Source organism: Alosa sapidissima, chromosome 10 (assembly GCF_018492685.1).
Source record: "Alosa sapidissima isolate fAloSap1 chromosome 10, fAloSap1.pri, whole genome shotgun sequence".
Taxonomy (NCBI): Eukaryota; Metazoa; Chordata; class Actinopteri; order Clupeiformes; family Clupeidae; genus Alosa; species Alosa sapidissima.
The window spans coordinates 24,557,768-24,576,272 of NC_055966.1; the positions used below are offsets into that span (position 1 = coordinate 24,557,768).

The following is an 18,505-nucleotide window of genomic DNA, read 5'->3' on the forward strand; positions in this document are numbered from 1 at the left end:
CACCATGCCATCACAACCGCAATGATTATCCAATTCTGATGTATTTACATAGGTCAAATATACACACTGTTTTTCCAGCATCTGGTTAAGTAGACATTTTCTTGTTTTGCTAGTAGTCATTCTGTATTTTTATAGTGTGTTATGATTCTGACTTTACTGTATGCTTATGCCGCATCCATGGAATACTACCCATTCATATTGCCTTAAAGCACAGCAGTTTGTCATGGTCATAAATTTAGAAATACTACTTACTTTTCTACGTCTGTGGTCGTGACAGTTAGAGTCCCATCTCTCCCTTCACACTGTCTCCTTGGATTCTCACATCATAAAATAGCTCTCTGGCTCTATCAATATGCTGGGATCAGCGGCACTACCAGAGACTCGGCTTATTCTGCGACTGTGTGACAGCAATCCAAATCGAAGCTGCCTCGGAATAAATCCCCTGCCTCTTTACAAGTAGAGGGAACAGAGTTCAGTGGAGTATATCAAAGCGCTGTCCCGGGGACTGTGTTTTATTGGGTGTTTGAAGCATACACAAGTAATGGGAGCCTGAAGTTAGCTCGGAGGTATAGCAGCAGAGGAGCTAACGGGAGTAGAGTGAGGAGGAGAGGAGAGGAGAAGAGGAGAGGCTCTCTGGAGATGTTTGTCTGTTGGTCAGCGGAGTGTGCGTGTGATTTATATAAAGAGGGCGTGAAATTGTTGTTGCATGCGATACACGTCATTTGAGAAATTGAGATGTTGCACCACAAGAATTCTTTTGTATAGCAGGCCATATGTAAGGATTCTCTGCCACCTTTCTTTTCTGTCACTGCTCTCTCTCTCTCTTTCTCTCTCTCTCTCTCTCTGCCTAACTTGAGCTTTCACTCTGCTCCACGACTCTCTCGCCAACTCTCTCTCTCTCTCTATCTCTCTCTGTCTATCCATCCCTCTATTTCGCTTTCCTGCTGTCGTGCCCTGACTGTCTCCTGAGCAGATATGATGCCTTAATGAATCCTTTGTATTGACCTGCAGCAGAGGCTCTCTGAAGGGAAATCAATGGGAGGTGGCTTATTACTCACTTTGCCTGGAAGATGATCCCCACACGCCGTCTCCGTTCGTCCACGTGTACGGCTCTCTGAAGGGGGTTTTGTCCGCGTGCTCTCCTCCCCTCTTCTCTTCTGACCTTGCTCTGAGCTGTCTCTCCCTGGAGCTACCTCTGTCAGGCAGTCAGATGGGGCACTTCAAAATCTGGCGTTGGATGAGGAAGACTGCATTGCTCCTCTCTTTCCATCTGCCCCTACCTCTTTTAACACTACGCTCCTTATTCCTTTCATTGCAGTGGAATGACAGCATTGAACAAGTGTGATTTAGTCACAAATGAAAATCAGATCCGCAGTGTTCCCACAGCATGTGCCCCATCTGGTTTAGCTTGGGTCAGGGCATTGCTCTTTTTGACAAATCCCATTCAGAGGTATGGCATATAGATCACCCCTGGGGCTCTAGCCAATTCTAGGTTATTTGGCAGCACCAGCCATCCATAGCCAATGTGGGAAACAAAAAGCCTTTGGACCGTGTTTTTGAGTCCAGTAGCGTAGTTTTGCCATGCCATGGACTCAACACGTGTGTGTCCAAATATTCCTGATGTTTAAGCAGACCACTTCTTAGCCAGCACTCTCTTAGTCACTTGGGTTTATTTGCCTCACTCTCAAATTAAGGCCTTTCGGCATTCAGGAGGGGAGTGTAGCCATAATTTACAGCAGCACTAACACAGGCATGTAAACGCCTGGTTGGACTGGGTGTTTTTTTTATTTATGCTCAAGCTTTGGATGCTGAATTATCTGTTGAACAGCTCTTCTCTTCTCTCCTCCTTTTGGGCTCCAGAACAAGAAAGTGGACTGCAAGCAGGAGAAATGCCCCCAAGTGGCGGAGGACTGCGCGCTGGTGGTCAAACAGACGGGAGCCTGCTGTGAACGATGCAAAGGTAAGCTCTAAAATCTGTTTACAGTACTGTCCACACTGGCATGGCAAACAAGGACTTACCCAGGAATGGCGGGGGGTTTCCATTACCAGTCATTCCATTCCACACCAACAATGCAATAGACATACATACAGACAGACTGAGAGAGAGGAAGAGAGAGGGAGAGAGAGGAAGAGAGAGGGAGAGAGAGGGAGAGAGAGGGAGAGAGAGGGGGAGAGGAAGAGAGAGGGAGAGAGAGAGGAACACACAGATAGACAAACCCAACACTGCTGCCACCCTATGGAGGAATGATGCTCCTACTGCAGAAGTATTTCCCTATTTCCCCGTTCCCCGTTTCCCTACAATGGAGGCTACAATCTCCCTGATGTGGTGAGACCTCGGGCTTCCCTCGCTCTCTGTGATTGATTCCCTCTCGAGTCTCTCCAAGTCCATAAATCGGACCGATTTGCACAAGTTGTAATTTAAACTGCGCTTATAGACCTATAGATGTAAAGTCCTCGTCGAGTGACTCCTCATTAGATGTGGCCGGTGGCCCAATGGTTTCTGAGGTGCGCGGCTGTCAGGGATGGGATGCAGCAGCAGGCCGATAAATGGGGCACAGAAATAAATGGGTAGTAGTTTTATGAGGCCCTGAATCTCGGCTGCACAGTTCGGGCCCCAGGCCGGGGGCCACGTGCACTGGGCTCGCTCCTGCTCCTGCTCATGCTCACGGTCGGGCTGGAGTTCCTCCTGGGGTCACTACGGTCGGGCTGGAGTTCCTCCTGGGGTCAATCCAAACACAAGCCTCCGCCTCGCTGCCTCCCAGCATGGGGGTGCGGCCCTTTTGTTTGTGGCTGGGACCGCTTTTACGAGTTGGGCTTTATTAAAAAATGCCTGGACTTTTTAACACGCCTTCTCTCTCTCTCTTTCTCTCTTTCTCTCTCTCTCTCTCTCTCTCTCTCTCTCTCTCTCTCTCTTTCTCTCTCTCGTTTTCTTTTTTCTCTTGGGTTTATTCTGAATGGAAATCCCCATGCTGTAATCCATCTTAAGTATTATTGTTGAGAACACTCCAGCCATATCTCCACACTGGTCCTTTTTTATACCTCTCCCTCTCTCTCTCTCTCTGTAGGCCACGTGTTTAATAATGTTTTCTTATGGAAGTCTCTGATAGAGACACTGAAGGCCTACTATAGGGGGAATGGCCCGGCCCTGGAGAACACGCCATCAGTGTGTTTTAGGGCTGCTACTCTTGCTCTTGATTGTTTGTACAGATCGTGATCTTATCTCTGAAATTGACTCACTGTGTTGTTTCCATGTGCCCATTTCCTCTAAAATAATATTAGTGACTGCTTACATGTGATGTGGGGTAGTGTTTGCAATTTCATGGGAAGTCCCTGATGTATGGTGCTTATGTTTGGGTATCTGGAGGATTATGGTAAAGTAAATAACCATTTTGACCAAATGACAGCATAGTTTAACGTGTTCTTCTTTTCTCCCTATCCATCTCCTTCTCTTCTTCTTGTCTACTCTGACTTACGCTTCCTCTCCTCACCCCATCTTTTCCATCATCCTCTCTATCCTCTCTCTTTTTCTCTCTCTGGTCTCTCTCTTTCTCTTTCTCTTTCTCTCTCTCTCTTTGTGTGTTTTCTGTCTTGCTATAGGTTGCCAACTGGAAGGGAAGTCCTATAACAGCTCATACAGCTGGAGCTCCTCCACTAAGCCCTGCATGACTCGCCGCTGTCAGGTGAGTCCCTCAGACACACTCAGTCCAGAGAGAGGGGGAGAGACGGAGAAAGAGACAGACAGAGAGAGAGAGAGAGAGAGAGAGAGAGAGAGAGCGCGCCGGAGAGTAAAATCGGATGGGGGACAGATGCGGTGGACTCAAGATAGAGAGAGAAAGAAAGAGGAAATTCTGAAAGAGAGAAAGAAACAGAGAGAGAGAGAGAAACGGAGAGATGAGAGAAAGAGACAGCCTTAAACGATTTATGGTTCATTTATTCCAGAGAGGAGCCAGGTGAACTTGGCTGCGTGGTCCTCCACACATCTGGACTCAAGCCTCCCAAACTTCACCCCACCCCCCCCCCCCCCCATAGAGGCCCACCCCTACACACCACAGCCTGTCCTCCCAGCAACCATCTGCATCCCCCCCCCACCAATTCACACACACACACATACATACACACTATCCTCTCTCACACACACACATATAAACACATGTACTTCCCTCATATACACACACACACACTCTTTCCACACATTCTCCACAGTCTGCCAGGGGCTGCCGTTCAGCTGGCTTCTGTGTGAACTAATGCGAGAAAAAGGAGTGTAGCACAGCACAGTACTTGCTCACCCTGCGTGTGTGCGCTCTGCTCAACAAAAAATGACAGGCGCGTGTTTGAGCTCTGGAGTGGGTTCCAGAAACGTTGGAGGTCCTAATTCGAGGAACATGTGAGTCCGTGTAAAAAAAATGCTAAAGTGGTAACGGAGGTGTCGGAGAGAGCGGCCGTGCTGGAAGCCAGGACAAGCGAACGCAACAATTATCTTCATCCCTGGACGCTCGGCATGGGAAAGGACCTCCCGGTGTTTTCCCGGTGTTTGCGTTGTGTGTTCTGCTCTCAACACAGTTTCTCATGCCAACTTTTGAGAGAGTCATGCGATCGTTCAGCCCACGAGTGCACAACTGCCGCCCTCTGGCTGAACTGAGAGCGCTATTTGGCCTGTCCGAATCGGAGGCTGTTTGACAGGCATGCCACTGATCTTCATGAGATCCTCACTCTCCTTTTTAACCCCTTCTACACACACACACACACACACACACACACAGACACACAACACACACACACACACACTCCACGTCCCCCGTCACTCAGTCTCCTCTAAGTTATGCTGATGTGGTGGTTAAAGCTTGTAGGTCCAGGAGGTCAAAGGTCAGCTGATTGGACAGGGCTGACTCCGAGCGGAGGCCCCTCTCCTCTGACACTGAGTGTGTGTTGAGTGTGTAGTGAGAGAGACGCGGCTGCCCGCTAATCTGCCCCGCAGTGCCCTAAGCTTAGGCCGAGGCCGAGGGGGCTACGCGTGGCCAGGCAACCGAGAGCCGAGTTGTTCTAGTGCTGGAATGAGAGGCATGCGCGCCCAGAAATGTGCTGAGGTCCACACTGCAGCGACGCGGAGTCTTAGCTGGGAAAGAGCAACATGGACAAGCCGGTGGAATGTTATCACCACAGGGACACTCTCGAGGCGTGGCAGACAGGCTGAAAGTTGTTGTTTAGATTTTGCTTTGCTTTGTTTTGTTTTGCTTTGTTTGCTTATAGTCTTTAGTTCACTGAAAGTCACTGGAGAAGAGCATCTAGTAAACAACAAATAATGTGATCTTGTCGCTGTGTCTTGTTTTTTTTTTTTTAATTGGCCTTGTTGTTGTCTTTCAGGAAGGTGTCATCACTGAGGCTGAGATGCAGTGTGTTGTCCACTGTAAGAACCCCAAGATTCACCCCAAGAAATGCTGCCCGTCCTGTCCAGGTGATCAGCCAGTTGTTTTTCCCTTCATCCGGCCGGCCGTGCCGCAGGGGCCATTGGTGCAGTCAGTTCAGGCCGTCTCGCTCCCAGTCTCTGCTGGCGTGAGCTGAGCAGCTGAGGCCTGACTTTGGCATTACTGGCTCCAAATCAGTACTGCTTCAGAGGACATGAGCGTGGCCTCGAGCTGTCGGGCAGGAGCTGTAAAGAGTGTTTTCCATTGCTTATCCAGACCGCGATGCATCCTCCACCTGCAACCGGGATCAGCCCCCGTGAACAAACCCCACTGATATATGAGCTGCCATATCTGTTTCTGCTGGAACGAGTTAGTTTGATTCGGCAATCCCGCAGACGAGAATTAAGTCATGATGTCCCGGACTAATTTGATTTCCTGATGTGTCACGCTTGCACAGGGTGTATCTTCGAGGGCCGTCTGTACAAGGAACGGGAGGAGTTCCACCCAGAGGGAAAGCCATGTATCAAATGCATTTGCACTGTGAGTATACTCATCACAATGACTTACAGTATGTTTATATATATATATATATATATATATATATTGGAGTGACAATTCAGAGCTATAGCTATATAACTACTAACATTATGTTTCATAATGACCAAGGAATTGCAGACCAAAACTAATGCTTCCTTAAGGATTTGACAGAGTTGCCGCTGTGGTGACGTTCAGGTTGATACCGCTGTGATCTAGGAATAGGCCAACTGTAATGTTTTAGTTCTGCATCACCTCAGATTGCACCTTATATTTCTACCCAAAGCAACACACAGCTGTCTGTGAGAATGGATATGGCATGACCTGTGCACTGAATTAGATATTGATGTTGAGAGTTGTAGGAACAGTTCTGCATTCTGAGGTTTTCTGAAAGCTACCCGTCAACTTACTGAAACTCATTGGGGGAAAAAATGGCTTGCAGAGTTTGGTCTTCAAGTCGACCTTTATCAGAGGAATGCAATGGTGCCATGGTCGTGGTGCTGCATATTCTCTCAGGGCAGCAGAGATGCAAGGGCGGACCAAATTAATTTGTCTTATGACACCCTCGATTTTTCAGCATGGCAGGAAAACTCCACCTCCTCCCCCGTAAAGATAAATAAGCACATCAGGGACTTCATATAAACACATTAGTGCTTGAGCATGGCTTGCCAGAGAGCGGAGGGGTTGTGGAAAGGACAGCGGAGTGGAATAGGAAGTGTTTTTCTGACCTGGCTAAACTGTCCTGGTCATTGATCTGCTAATAATATAATGCAATATTGACCCGTGTCCTCAGTTTGTCATTCCGTTTTTCTCTGAAGAAAAGTTTTTCTGTGCCTTGTGCTGTTTTTGGAAAATCTTAACGTTTACACTGTTCTTTGAATTTGACCTTTTGATATGCATCGATTTGTCTTTACCATCTTTGTACTGAGTTCTGTATTTAAGTTTTTTTTTCAAAATCAACAAAAATCACTTGTAGCACGTCCCATGCATTGCAGTTATCAAAGATATGCATCAGTTAAGAAAAACATGTATGTTTTACAACCTGGGAAAACCTGGAACAGTTTTACTAGCTAACCAATCTTGTCACTACTTTAAGTAGTGATGGCTTTAGTAATTGATGCTTCACACTGTACATCACATGGACTCAAATCTATCTACTTCAGTGCAGCAGTAAGACGCTTGGTCAGAACTCTAACTAATGAAAAGGCATAACTGGGAAAAAGGGCCACATAGTTGTCTTTTTACTGTCCCTTTAAAGCAACACCTAAGAGTTTTTTATACCTTAAAATAATGTTTCCAAAATCGTTTCAGTGGTTCATCAACTCGTAACAGGGTGAACGGCAATTCTGCATTCACTTCGCGGCCCTCTATCGGCTATAAACGTACTATGTAAGTTTGCCAGATCGGGTAGCGGATCTGTAGTTCGATAGAAATGAGACATAAGAAACTACAAATTTGACTTGCATCTGATGTCGCAATACATCGAACTTTTATAAGTCATGCAAAATATTCTACCTTGTCTGTGGACATCGTTATTTGCAAAGCCGGTGCTGGATAAACAAATAGCTTGTGTGCGACAGAGGGAAAGTTCTTTGGTGTCCCTTTAAGTGATATAGATATGGAGACAATTGTATTGACAGGCCCGAACACACACCAATTCATGTTCACACGGCCGTCAGAAATAGTTGATTCGTGCCACCGTGGGGCCTTAGCTGTCCTATTAGGACGAGAGTGCGGGAAGTGAGGTATTTGGTCTCGCTCATCAGGCCGCCTCTGAGGCCTGGCTGAGTGATGCTCTCCTCCACGCCACCATGGCCGCTGTCGCCATTAGTTACATTCGTCTCTGTGAGTAGTAAATCAGTTAGGGCTCTCAGGCATGAAGAGCCACGGCTGGTTCCTACTGCAGCAGGTCAAGGGATTTGCCACATGCACCGTTATATCATCCCACAGATCTGGGAGATTGGAGGGATTTTTTTATTGTCTTGAGATGGAAGTTGAGGTAAAACAAACAGATCACTCTATGTGAAAGTAGAGAAAGAAAGAAGTGCCAGTAGTTTCAGTTCACCACAATTTAAACTTTAATGGACTAATGTATCATGTATTTTGTTGTTGTAATGTTGTATGTGTGTGTGTGTGTGTGTGTGTGTGTGTGTGTGTGCGTGCATGTGTGTCACTTTAGGGAGGTCGTACGATGTGCCATCGAGAGATCTGCCCCGTTCTCTCCTGTCCTGCCCATCTGAGTCACACGCCAGCAGGCCAGTGTTGCCCCAAATGCCTGGGTAAGACCCCCTCCCCCCTCATACACCTCTCCCCGCGTTGACCCCATTTATGAGTTATGAGAAAAGCAGAAAGTCATGCATGGCCAACATGGCTCTACACCTCATTGACAGGGTCAAAGATCCTCCACCTCCACATTCCAATTAGTTAAACATTTCAGCAGACCTTTGGATGAATTGACTTATTTTAACCACCGTTTTTACTTCATTTACTACATTCTCAATCACCATCTTATGAACATAATTTTGTTCATACGATGTTCATTGTATGGATTTACAAGTACTAAATAAGTCTGTCGGATTAGTCAATGTCACAAGATGAAAATGGCCGTCCTGTAGGCTTGATATGTTTGAGCATCTGTTGGTCTCTCTGCTGTAGGTCAGAGGAAGGTTTTTGACTTGTCACTGGGGAGCTGTCTGTTCCACAGCGAGGTCTACGAGAACGGAACATCCTTCAAGTACGACAACTGCACCACGTGTATCTGTAAGGTGAGAGACCGCCTGCCAGTGAGAGTTATCCTTGCATCCCATAATGATCTCAGGGCATTAGCAGAGCTAAAGCAACTAAACATGTCTCTGGATACTTTATCGATGGGCAGTCATCCTGCATCCGTTTGCAGGATACATTCTGTGGGGAATCCCCTTTCTGTCACAGTTGCTTTTGCAATTGTGTTTATGCCAGAGTCATTTACAGACCGTAGAATGTGTGCCATAGAAAATCATTGCTTCTCATGTCTCTGGGACTAAAACTTACAGTATGACCTTGGACTTTGCTGCACTTCTTGACTCTCAGTCCTACTGCACTAGTAGGTGCAGTAGCCCTCAGTGCACATGATTTTCTGTGGTCAAAAATGAAGTAAAATTCATTGGTATGCCCAAATTCTAACTGGCAAATGCTACTATTGACCAACAATCACTTTTTGTCAACCCCATAAGACACATGTACGTATTCAGAATATCCTTAATTGTAATAACATACTGTATACATTAGGGTCACCATATCAGGTGCCATTCTAAATGTTAAAGTTTTATAAAAACAGGAGGATGGAGCAGAGTTCTTGGACTTAATCTTGGCAAACTTGTTTGTCTGTGACTGCATGTATTTGACGCCTGTAATCTATTTCCCAGGATTCCACAGTGGTCTGTAAGAAGAGGTGTTCCAAACCAGGCAGTTGCCGGGGAGGCCAGGAGCCCTGCTGTGATGAATGTCTGTCTTACATTAAGGTTGAGGATGTGAAGTACTGTCGCGTCAAGAACAAGATCTACAGGGTGGGCCATATCACAGTTTCCCTACGTCGCCCATCAATAACGCACACTGTACAAACAACCTCATTATGTACCGCCCTGAAGTTAAGGTCATCCTCAGTGTCAACTTTGCAGCACATACCAACACCCAGTGAGAAAATAAAGAGTTCTGCAGGGGAAACATCCTATGGCTTGCTAGCATGCTATGTGGACATCATCTTTATTCCAGATTATTTGGTAGCACTTTTGATTGTCTTTACACATGGTTTGTCAAAATTCAAGATCAGTCTTTAAAATTGTTTTGAAGAATTACTGAACATCACCATAATCTTACTCTAACCATAAACTGTTCTCAACAGAGTATCAATAGATACTTTATTTACATCTGATTATCTGTAGATAGTCCATAGGTAAGAGACCATCCAAGTAAAGTGTGACAAATTATTTTGATTGCTGTGTGTGTGATTGTATGAATAGACACAGCACACACAGGTATGTGTGGTGGTGGTGCACATAGATTCTTTGGTGACGTGTCGTAGATGAGTGTGGAGTGTGTGTTGACCAAGCATTCCTGTGTCTCTCTGTCCATGCCACGTATACCGTAGGAGGGGGACAGGTGGTCGTCTGTGAACTGCACTTTATGCACCTGTGTGAAGGGGAACATCGAGTGCCAACCCAAACAGTGTGTACCCATCACCAGCTGTCCATCGGTGAGTGTGTGGGGGGACAGTGAGATCTTGCATTGGTGGTAACAGGGAGGGGGTCACCAGTTTTTGCACGGGATCAGCTAAAGATAATGCACTAGAACGGCTCTAGCTAGATAAGACTAATAACCAATCAAACAAGTAGCTGTGGCTTCACTACATAAGGAGACTGTATGTACAAACATTGTAAAATTTCAAACTCACAGAGACAGTGTTTAAGATATGAGAAAATGAATAATAGTATTCTAAGAATGTGAGGGCTGAGGGACGGTTCGTGTGGACCTCGTTTTGAGGGCTGATGGGACTGATGTGGACCTTGTTTTGAGCCGATACTGTTTCCTCCCATCCTCTGTTGCTTACCCACCTGTTGTGTCTGCTCAAAGTCCATAACTCTACCTCTGCCTCTTCCAGTAGAGTTATGGAGTGTGACTAACTCACAATTGCTATATGCACATATGCAACGTGTTCTTGTCAGACAGAGTGATATACTGTCGGCAACCTCACCCACAATCAACCTTTTTTTTCTACCTGAGACTAACATAGATCAGGTCCCCACTGGCACTTTGCTGACCTTTGTGCTGCCTGATCTAAAATCACCATCATTCCCCATTAACATTGTCCATGCCTCCCCTCCCCTCTACACTCATGTAAAATTACTTGCTCACCTGTTCTGCAGTTTCCCAGAGTCCCCACCCGTCACACTTGCCAGTACCACCACCACCCCCCTCCCCTCCACACCACCATACACATACACACACACAAACACACACACACACACACACACACACACACACACACACACACACACACACACACACACACACACACACACACACACCTTCACCCAGTCTCCCGAGCCCTTGCCTTTGTAAGCAGATCAAAATGCCTCTGACTCACCCAAGTTTGAGTGACGCTGGAGAAACGCTACCCTATATTTAGGCTCCCGAAAAAAACTCCCCCTCAAAGGCAAAGCCATCAAAGACATGACATCCCTTTGTAAGGCGTGGGGGTCCAGATAACACTGTGTGTGAGAGGGTGTGTGTGTGTGTGTGTGTGTGTGTGTGTGTGTGTGTGTGAGTGTGTGAGTGGGGTGTCTGCCTTTTTGAAAACATCCCTGGGGTAGAGAGGAGGTGGGCGTGGGACAGGGGCTCTGTGATGTGCTCTGATAGAAGTCAGCACTACCACCACCACCCACCCTCAACCACTGCCACACTAGCCTGAGCGCCAGCTCTGCTCTGTGGCTCGGTCCTCATCTCATGTTTCCCCAGAACAATGTCTGTCAGTCTGTCCCCCTGCTTGGACCTGACAGCGTGTATTTATATCTGCGGCTGCGCTTCTGACTGCCTCTCACTTTCTCTCGGTCTCTCTCTCTTTCTCTCTCTTTCTCCCTCTCTCTCTTTCCCTCTCTCTATCTCTCCACCTCTCTGCCTATTCTATTCACAGAATAAGATACTGAATCGAACTGGCTGCTGTCCTGTTTGCACTGAAAGTGAGTAAGTCATTCAGTTCCTTCTGATCTCAATATGTTTCAGTCTGAAGGGGAATGAGCAGGCCTTTGCTTGTTGACCTAGAAGCTATTTATTTATAGCTATTTATTCACTCATCATGTTGAAATTACACACCAATCTGTTACCTGCCCTGTATACCTGCCCAGGTCAGAGGATATTGTTAGATTGTTTTTTGTTAGCCTTGAAGTCCAAAAATGTATACTCTTGAGATGATAAATCTATAATCTCTGTCCCCTCTCTCTGTGTTTTCTTCCTCTCCTTCTCCTCCAGAGCCAGGTGTGTGTACTGTATTTGGGGACCCCCACTACAACACGTTTGACGGGCGCACGTTTAACTTCCAGGGCACGTGTGAATACGTGCTGACCAAAGATTGCTCGTCGGCGGCCAGCTTCGTGGTGCTGGTGAAGAACGACGCGCGACGCACGCGCTCCTTTTCCTGGACCAAGTCTGTGGAGCTGCAGGTTCCCGGTCTGAGCATCAGCCTGCACCAGCATCTGACGGTCAGGCAGAACGGCACGCGCATCGCCCTGCCCTTCCACAGCACCGGTGTCCACATCGACCTGGATGGCTACCTGCTCAAACTGACATCCATCTTAGGTCAGTCAATGTGTGTGTGTGTGTGTGTGTGTGTGTGTGTGTGTGTGTGTGTGTGTGTGTGTGTGGCTGTAAGAGAGAAAGAGAGAAAAAGAAAGAGAGATTGTGTGTTGTGTGTGTGTGCGTGTGTGTGTGTGTGTGTGTGTGTGTGTGTGTGTGTGTGTGTGTGTGTGGCTGTGAAAGAGAAAGAGAGAGAAAGGAAGAGAGATTGTGAAACTGATCATTCAGACCTATAACATATAGACCCCCATCTCCCACTTTCTCACCTTGTCTTATCCCCCCACCCCCCTCAGGACTGGAGATCACCTGGGATGGGGACAGTTTCGTGGAGGTGGTGGCCGCACCACATCTGCGGGGTCGTCTGTGTGGCCTTTGCGGGAACTACAATGGCCACAAACGGGACGACACCATCGGCGGTGATGGCGTCTTCAAGTTCGACGTGGACGAGTTTGCAGAGACGTGGCGCATCGAGGGCAACGAGGTGTGCACTCAACCGCCGCGCAGGCCCACCTCGTACCTGTGTCCCGGTTCCGTCAAGGTGAAGTTCCGCGCACACCGGGCCTGTCAGAAGATCAAGTCCTGGGAATTCCAGAAGTGTCACCCGGTTGTGGACTTCACCTCCTTCTACAGGTGTGTTTGCCAGCATTCACTGAGAATGTACTTCCAGAAGTAGTTTCTGGAAATCAGGTGCAATAGTTTGGTTACCATCATGTGGCTTGTGTAGAGTTCACAAACAAGCACTGGTCTGATAAGGCTTTTTTTTTAGCACCTTTCAATCTCAGGTAAGAGAGTGCTTTTGTGGAGATAAATGCTTAATGTGCCTAGTAGTGTTGCGTGGGTCACCCTGAAGGCACCCTCACAAGACCTTCAGGGTGCGCTGCAACATTCTTTCATTAGACAGGTGCAGCTTTGTTAAGTTCGTGGATGCATGCTATAATGATCATTTTCAACTTTCTTTCATTAGACAGATTTCTGGTTCAGTTCATAAAAATGTAAAGTTTAGGCAACAGACAGATATGAAGGGTTTAAACCGATTGAACACGTCTGTGCCAATGCGTGTGTGTTTGCACGCGCGCCTGAGGAGAGAGAGAGAGAGAGTTCATGTTAGGCTACATGATGTAGCCTATTACTTGATTTTTATCTAAATACATCAATAAAGAATTAAGGATCTTTCAGTTTGATTATTTATTTAGTAGGCCTAGCCTATGTCCATGAAGCTAGATTCAGATTCAATTAATCCATGCTAGCGAGCCAAGCCAAGAGCAACAACTCTTTGTTGAAGCATATAGCCTACAGTGCAAATTCTTTTTGTTTCAGTGTTTAGTTAATAAGAAAGCATAGTCTCTACCTCAATATGTACAAAGGATAGCCTAGGCTATTAGGCACATTGTTGTTGTTTTTTTTTGTCGGGTCGGGTCAGGTTCGGGTCGTTAATCAGCGCATATTTTTGAGGGTCGGGTGGGTGCAGATCGAGTCTCCTGACGGGTCGGGTGGGTGCGGATGTTAAAAAACCTTAACCCGCGCAACACTAGTGCCTAGCAATTGGCATCAAAAATCACAAACAAAACTATCCAATCTTCACAACTCTTTAAATTCTGTTCAGGGCGTTCTTTTTTAATGTTTTGTTTTCAGTCCTTCGTAAATCTGCCCTGACGGAGAAATAGCATTTAGTTCCATACGGCATCCCGTGCCGTGAAACCCATGAAACGTTTCATAAGACGTTTTATTTGATGGGGTTGAACTCATGCGACATTAGCAGTAGCTCAAAGCCTAGCTCCCCACCATTTAATCTCAACTTGGTTGTTTCAACGAAAGGGGAAACCAGCAGAACGATATAATGGGTTACTGTAAAAGATCACAGTGAGGCAGTGTCTACTATCTTACCATTCACCCAACTACTTCTCACTCAACCAGAAGGATTTCTCTCTTAAAAGTGAATAAAAGACACACGCACACACACACACACACACACACACACAATCATACAGTAAAGACATTGGAAGAGATGATGGTGGTATGGTTTGAAGTATTGCGTGACTTTATCACTCTCCAAACCGCACAGGGGCTTTCAACAGGCTCCAAGCACCAATTCACACCAGACTGAGAGTTCGTCATCAAACTCTGCCCCACCCCCCCCCCCCCCCCCCAGTCTGCTGGCCTCCCTTCAGAAAGCAAAGTGTTTTTCAACGTGGCTGTATAGACCACCATTTTGGTCACTCAAAAACAAAGGGAGCAATCTGTTATACTGCCTTCCTCTTGTGTACTTAACAAAAATGTGCAAAAGTCATCCTCAGACTCTTTCTGTGTACACATAAAACAGATGTGGATGACCAAGCACCTTGTTTGTGGATGAAAACCCTCAAAATACCTAAGCAGTTTCGTGGAAAAGTTTGAAGGATTAGGGTAGACAGAGAGGGTCATCTTTGGACTATGATCAAGAACTTTGCAGGTGTCCAAGGGTTACTTGTATTAGATTCTTCCTTTGGGGTTAGGGTTAGGGTTAGTTGCATTGGAAAAACAGCTGACTGACAGTTGGCTGATAAATTTGTGTGGAATTTCCACCGGATCCGTAGGATGTCACAACATAATCCATCTCCTCCTGTGTACCTATCATGACTGTGAGCTAGCCATAGATTTAAACTATTCAGCAAACCTCAAACACAGGAAAACCCTGACTGTTCTCTTTTTGTGTGATAAGATCGAGATTTCTTTGGCCACTGAAAACATTGCTTCACAGCAGATGCATTGCTATTGGTGGAATGCATATGAAACCTTGCACTCCTGACACACTGACAGGATATTGAGTTGAGTAATTGGACATTTTGTCAATAAATTGTGACAAGTTACTTGATTGCAATGGAAACAGGCACAATGGAAACAGGCACAGCCACACACTCCATTCCTCTTTATTCATCTCTCTAACCCACACCTTTTCTTTCAGGTCATGTGTAACGGACATGTGTGAGTGTCCGGTGCATAAGAACTGCTACTGTGAGTCCTTCATGGCCTACAGCCGAGCGTGTGAACGAGAGGGAGCCGTGGTGCTCTGGCGACCCGAGCAGAATTGCATGAGTGAGTAGCTGACTGCTGACCATCCATTTCGTTGGACTTGTCCAGTGACAAATAAGATTTCTGATTCTGTCTCAGCCTGCGATTGCACTACATAACATTGTTGCCATGGGTACGAGAATGACCTTTTGCCTCAGTTTTAGGCAAACTGGGCACAAAAAAGCGCAAAAAAAGCATATTGTTGTACACACCAGTATGTTGAAAATGTTAAATTCACACAGTTTAATGGACAAAAAGGAAACATCTGGCAAGAGTTGATGAGAGCAATCATGAAAAAACAGAGTGTCACACACACTGGTTGTCAGTCCCACCTGTTTGTTAGGCCCAGATCAATGTCTTTATCATAAGTCATAATGCCTGCAGCCCACCTAGTGCATGACATGTCAGAAGCATGTTCATGGTCCACCTATTAGCATGACATGTCAGAAGCATGTTCTTGGTCCACCTACAGTATTAGTATGACATGTCAGGGGCATGTTCATGGGCCTCCTCCCAGTGTTAGCCTCTTCACAATCTTACTGTATATGGTTGCTAAAGGGACAGCAACGGGGAGTATCCAACTGAGGAGACTTTAGGGGGGCACCTCCTGCCACTTTGTGAAGAGCTAGAAACAAAGCAGAGTGACCAGTGGCATTACATTATGAGCATAGAGATTAAAAGGCTAGATGGTGGTGCCTTTCACCTGTAGGGTATCTAGTATAAGCTATCAGATAACACTCAGCAACCACAAAGGGCTAAACATGCTAAAAACAACATGCATACGGTACATTTATTTGTGAAAAAGGAGGGGTGTGATGAACAGGAGGAAATTAGTTTTTTTGTGCCTATCTTTAATAATGCCTTTCTTTTTGGACAAGGAAGATCATAGACTCAAAACAAAATAGCCGCACACAGATATAGGAGACTTAAACAGACTGACTGATGAATTAAAATAACATCTGATCCAGCTGACCGAAACAGGAAATGTAACGTGGAACCAAAACACGGAAAAAATATTTTAACATTACCATTTTGATGGGGTGATGGGGCTTTATCTGTGTTAAATTCTGTCTCACCCTCTCTCTCTCTCTGTTTCTTTCCAATCCAGCGACCCAGTGTAAGCACGGCGCCGTGTATGACACGTGTGGGCCAGGCTGCACCAAAACGTGCGACAACTGGAACGAGATCGGGCCGTGCAACAGACCGTGTGTGGCCGGATGCCACTGCCCAGCCAACCTGGTGCTGTTCCAGGGCCGCTGCATCAAGCCCACGTCCTGCCCGGGCCGATGACCCTAGGAGGCCTCAGGGTGGAGATAAGGGTGAAAGGGAAGGACAGGGACTCTGGAGTCGAAGGGCTGCAGCACAAACGCTGAGAGACTGCAGTGGTTCCCACGGTCCTGGACACAACCGAAGCCCCTTTTTCTTTTTCTTCCACTTGGGTGACTTCACAGAGCCACTGCTGAATGATGATGAACTTCTCTTCTCCCTGCTGAGGTAACACAGCAGGCCGCCGCCACCACCAGAGGCGCTCTCAGGACAAAAGAGAAGAGAGGCAGATTAGAGAAAGGCCATTCCCCTCCTTCAGTTGAGGCCAAGACTCTAAGCCCAAAGGCCTGTTGGTCTGGACCTCTCTGAATACTGGCTACTATCAACTATCCGTGTTCAACCTGGAAAAGCAACTCAAGATGCTGCATAGTGGGAGCAGGTGACACAGACCTGCAGCTGAACAATGCATTCACATCTCCAAGCACTCTCATCTAACTCAGCAAAGAAAGCTAAAACACAAACACACACACACACACACACACACACACACACTCAGTAGTTACTATTAAGAATACAGCTCTGGCTGTCTTATTTAATTCCCAACTTCCGTGTCATTCATGTGTTAAATTTTATACTGTAAACTAACAAGATTTGTACAAAAAGACACCTTTATGTCATTATTGATATTATTAAGTATGGTTGTTGTTTATGATATTGTTAATTTATATGCATTGGCCAATTGAAATGTTGTAGCAAGAGCCAAATAATCTAATTTTGTTTAAAAAATAATGTAAAGGGAAAATATATTTATATTTGTGTTGTATTTTGTGCTATTCTGAGGAGAAATACCCAAATGTGACACGTTATTGCAACATCACAGGGAAACTGTACTGTATTTTTGGAAAAAAAAGAAAAGAAAAAGAAAATGCTCAGTGTATGGTTGTGTGTTCATTTTCTAATTGAAGATGTTCATATGTACTTTGTAATTATGATATTTAAGAACAATGATATGTGCTTTAAATGAACATCCTGTCTTGTCTCCTAAGTTTCCTTTGGTGTTTTTTTTTTTTTTTGAGGGGGGGGGGGGGGGGGGGTACCAGAAGAGGCCTTTTGGTTCAGGAGTCCTCCCAACCACTTCACATTACATTTCACTCTCTTAACAAACACCTCTCTCCAACAGTCACCATCCCTATTCCTCTAAAAAGGTTCACTGTGTAACTTTGATGCAAAGTAAATAAACCTTTTAATGATCATATTTGCACCAAGACAAAAACATAGAATACTTTTAATGGTTACAGAACACAATACCATTCTATATCTAGCTGCACTGTTTACATTCAACTGGTAAGGAAATAAGAACTCCTGTTTGTTATACAGAAATGGTTAAGTAAGCAGCCAGTTAGTTGAATATTACCTTAACCATAAAATTGTACACAACAAACTTGAGAATCAAGAACATTTAAAGTAGAAACCCATGTTAAGTTACACAGCACAATACTGGATTACAGCCACATATGATGCCTATTTATCCCATGGAAATTCAGCACTTTTGATTCCATCCACTTATGAGAAATGAAGCTGCTTTCCTTGTTCTGTTTTCCTTATCCTAGTTTTACAGAGTGTTTATCATAGAAAGACTTCCAACTCTATTAGATTAACTGTGTTGAACACACAGGAAGCATCTATTCACAGTTATCAGATATTGCTTGCAAAACAATATCTAATGTCTGTGTGTGAAACTCCTTTGCACAATTCTTCAATCAGTAATTACTCCTTTATCATAAAAGACACAACCTCTCTTGCTATTTGCATTCTTGGATCACAGATACCAAAGGCACATGGAGTAATGATGAAAGTACTGGTTAATGGATAAAGAGGGCAGAATGAAAGCTGAATAGTCCAAGTGCTCACTGTAGGTATACAGTATG

At 45.6% G+C, this 18,505-nt stretch overlaps 1 protein-coding gene across 1 annotated transcript in view; it reads left to right on the forward strand.

Annotated features, from left to right (window-relative positions):
- bmper (BMP binding endothelial regulator) overlaps positions 1 to 17,602 on the forward strand; it is a 22,877-nt gene extending 5,275 nt beyond the window's left edge. Inside the window, exons 3-15 of the mRNA XM_042106692.1 lie at positions 1,861 to 1,960; positions 3,598 to 3,680; positions 5,362 to 5,452; positions 5,860 to 5,942; positions 8,116 to 8,215; positions 8,592 to 8,701; positions 9,341 to 9,481; positions 10,063 to 10,167; positions 11,605 to 11,650; positions 11,940 to 12,266; positions 12,557 to 12,893; positions 15,205 to 15,335; positions 16,420 to 17,602. Coding sequence (XP_041962626.1) covers positions 1,861 to 1,960; positions 3,598 to 3,680; positions 5,362 to 5,452; positions 5,860 to 5,942; positions 8,116 to 8,215; positions 8,592 to 8,701; positions 9,341 to 9,481; positions 10,063 to 10,167; positions 11,605 to 11,650; positions 11,940 to 12,266; positions 12,557 to 12,893; positions 15,205 to 15,335; positions 16,420 to 16,601 — 1,836 coding nt within the window. The 3' untranslated portion in view covers positions 16,602 to 17,602. The remainder of the gene's footprint in view (positions 1 to 1,860; positions 1,961 to 3,597; positions 3,681 to 5,361; positions 5,453 to 5,859; positions 5,943 to 8,115; positions 8,216 to 8,591; positions 8,702 to 9,340; positions 9,482 to 10,062; positions 10,168 to 11,604; positions 11,651 to 11,939; positions 12,267 to 12,556; positions 12,894 to 15,204; positions 15,336 to 16,419) is intronic.
- The last annotated feature ends 903 nt before the right edge of the window (positions 17,603 to 18,505 follow it).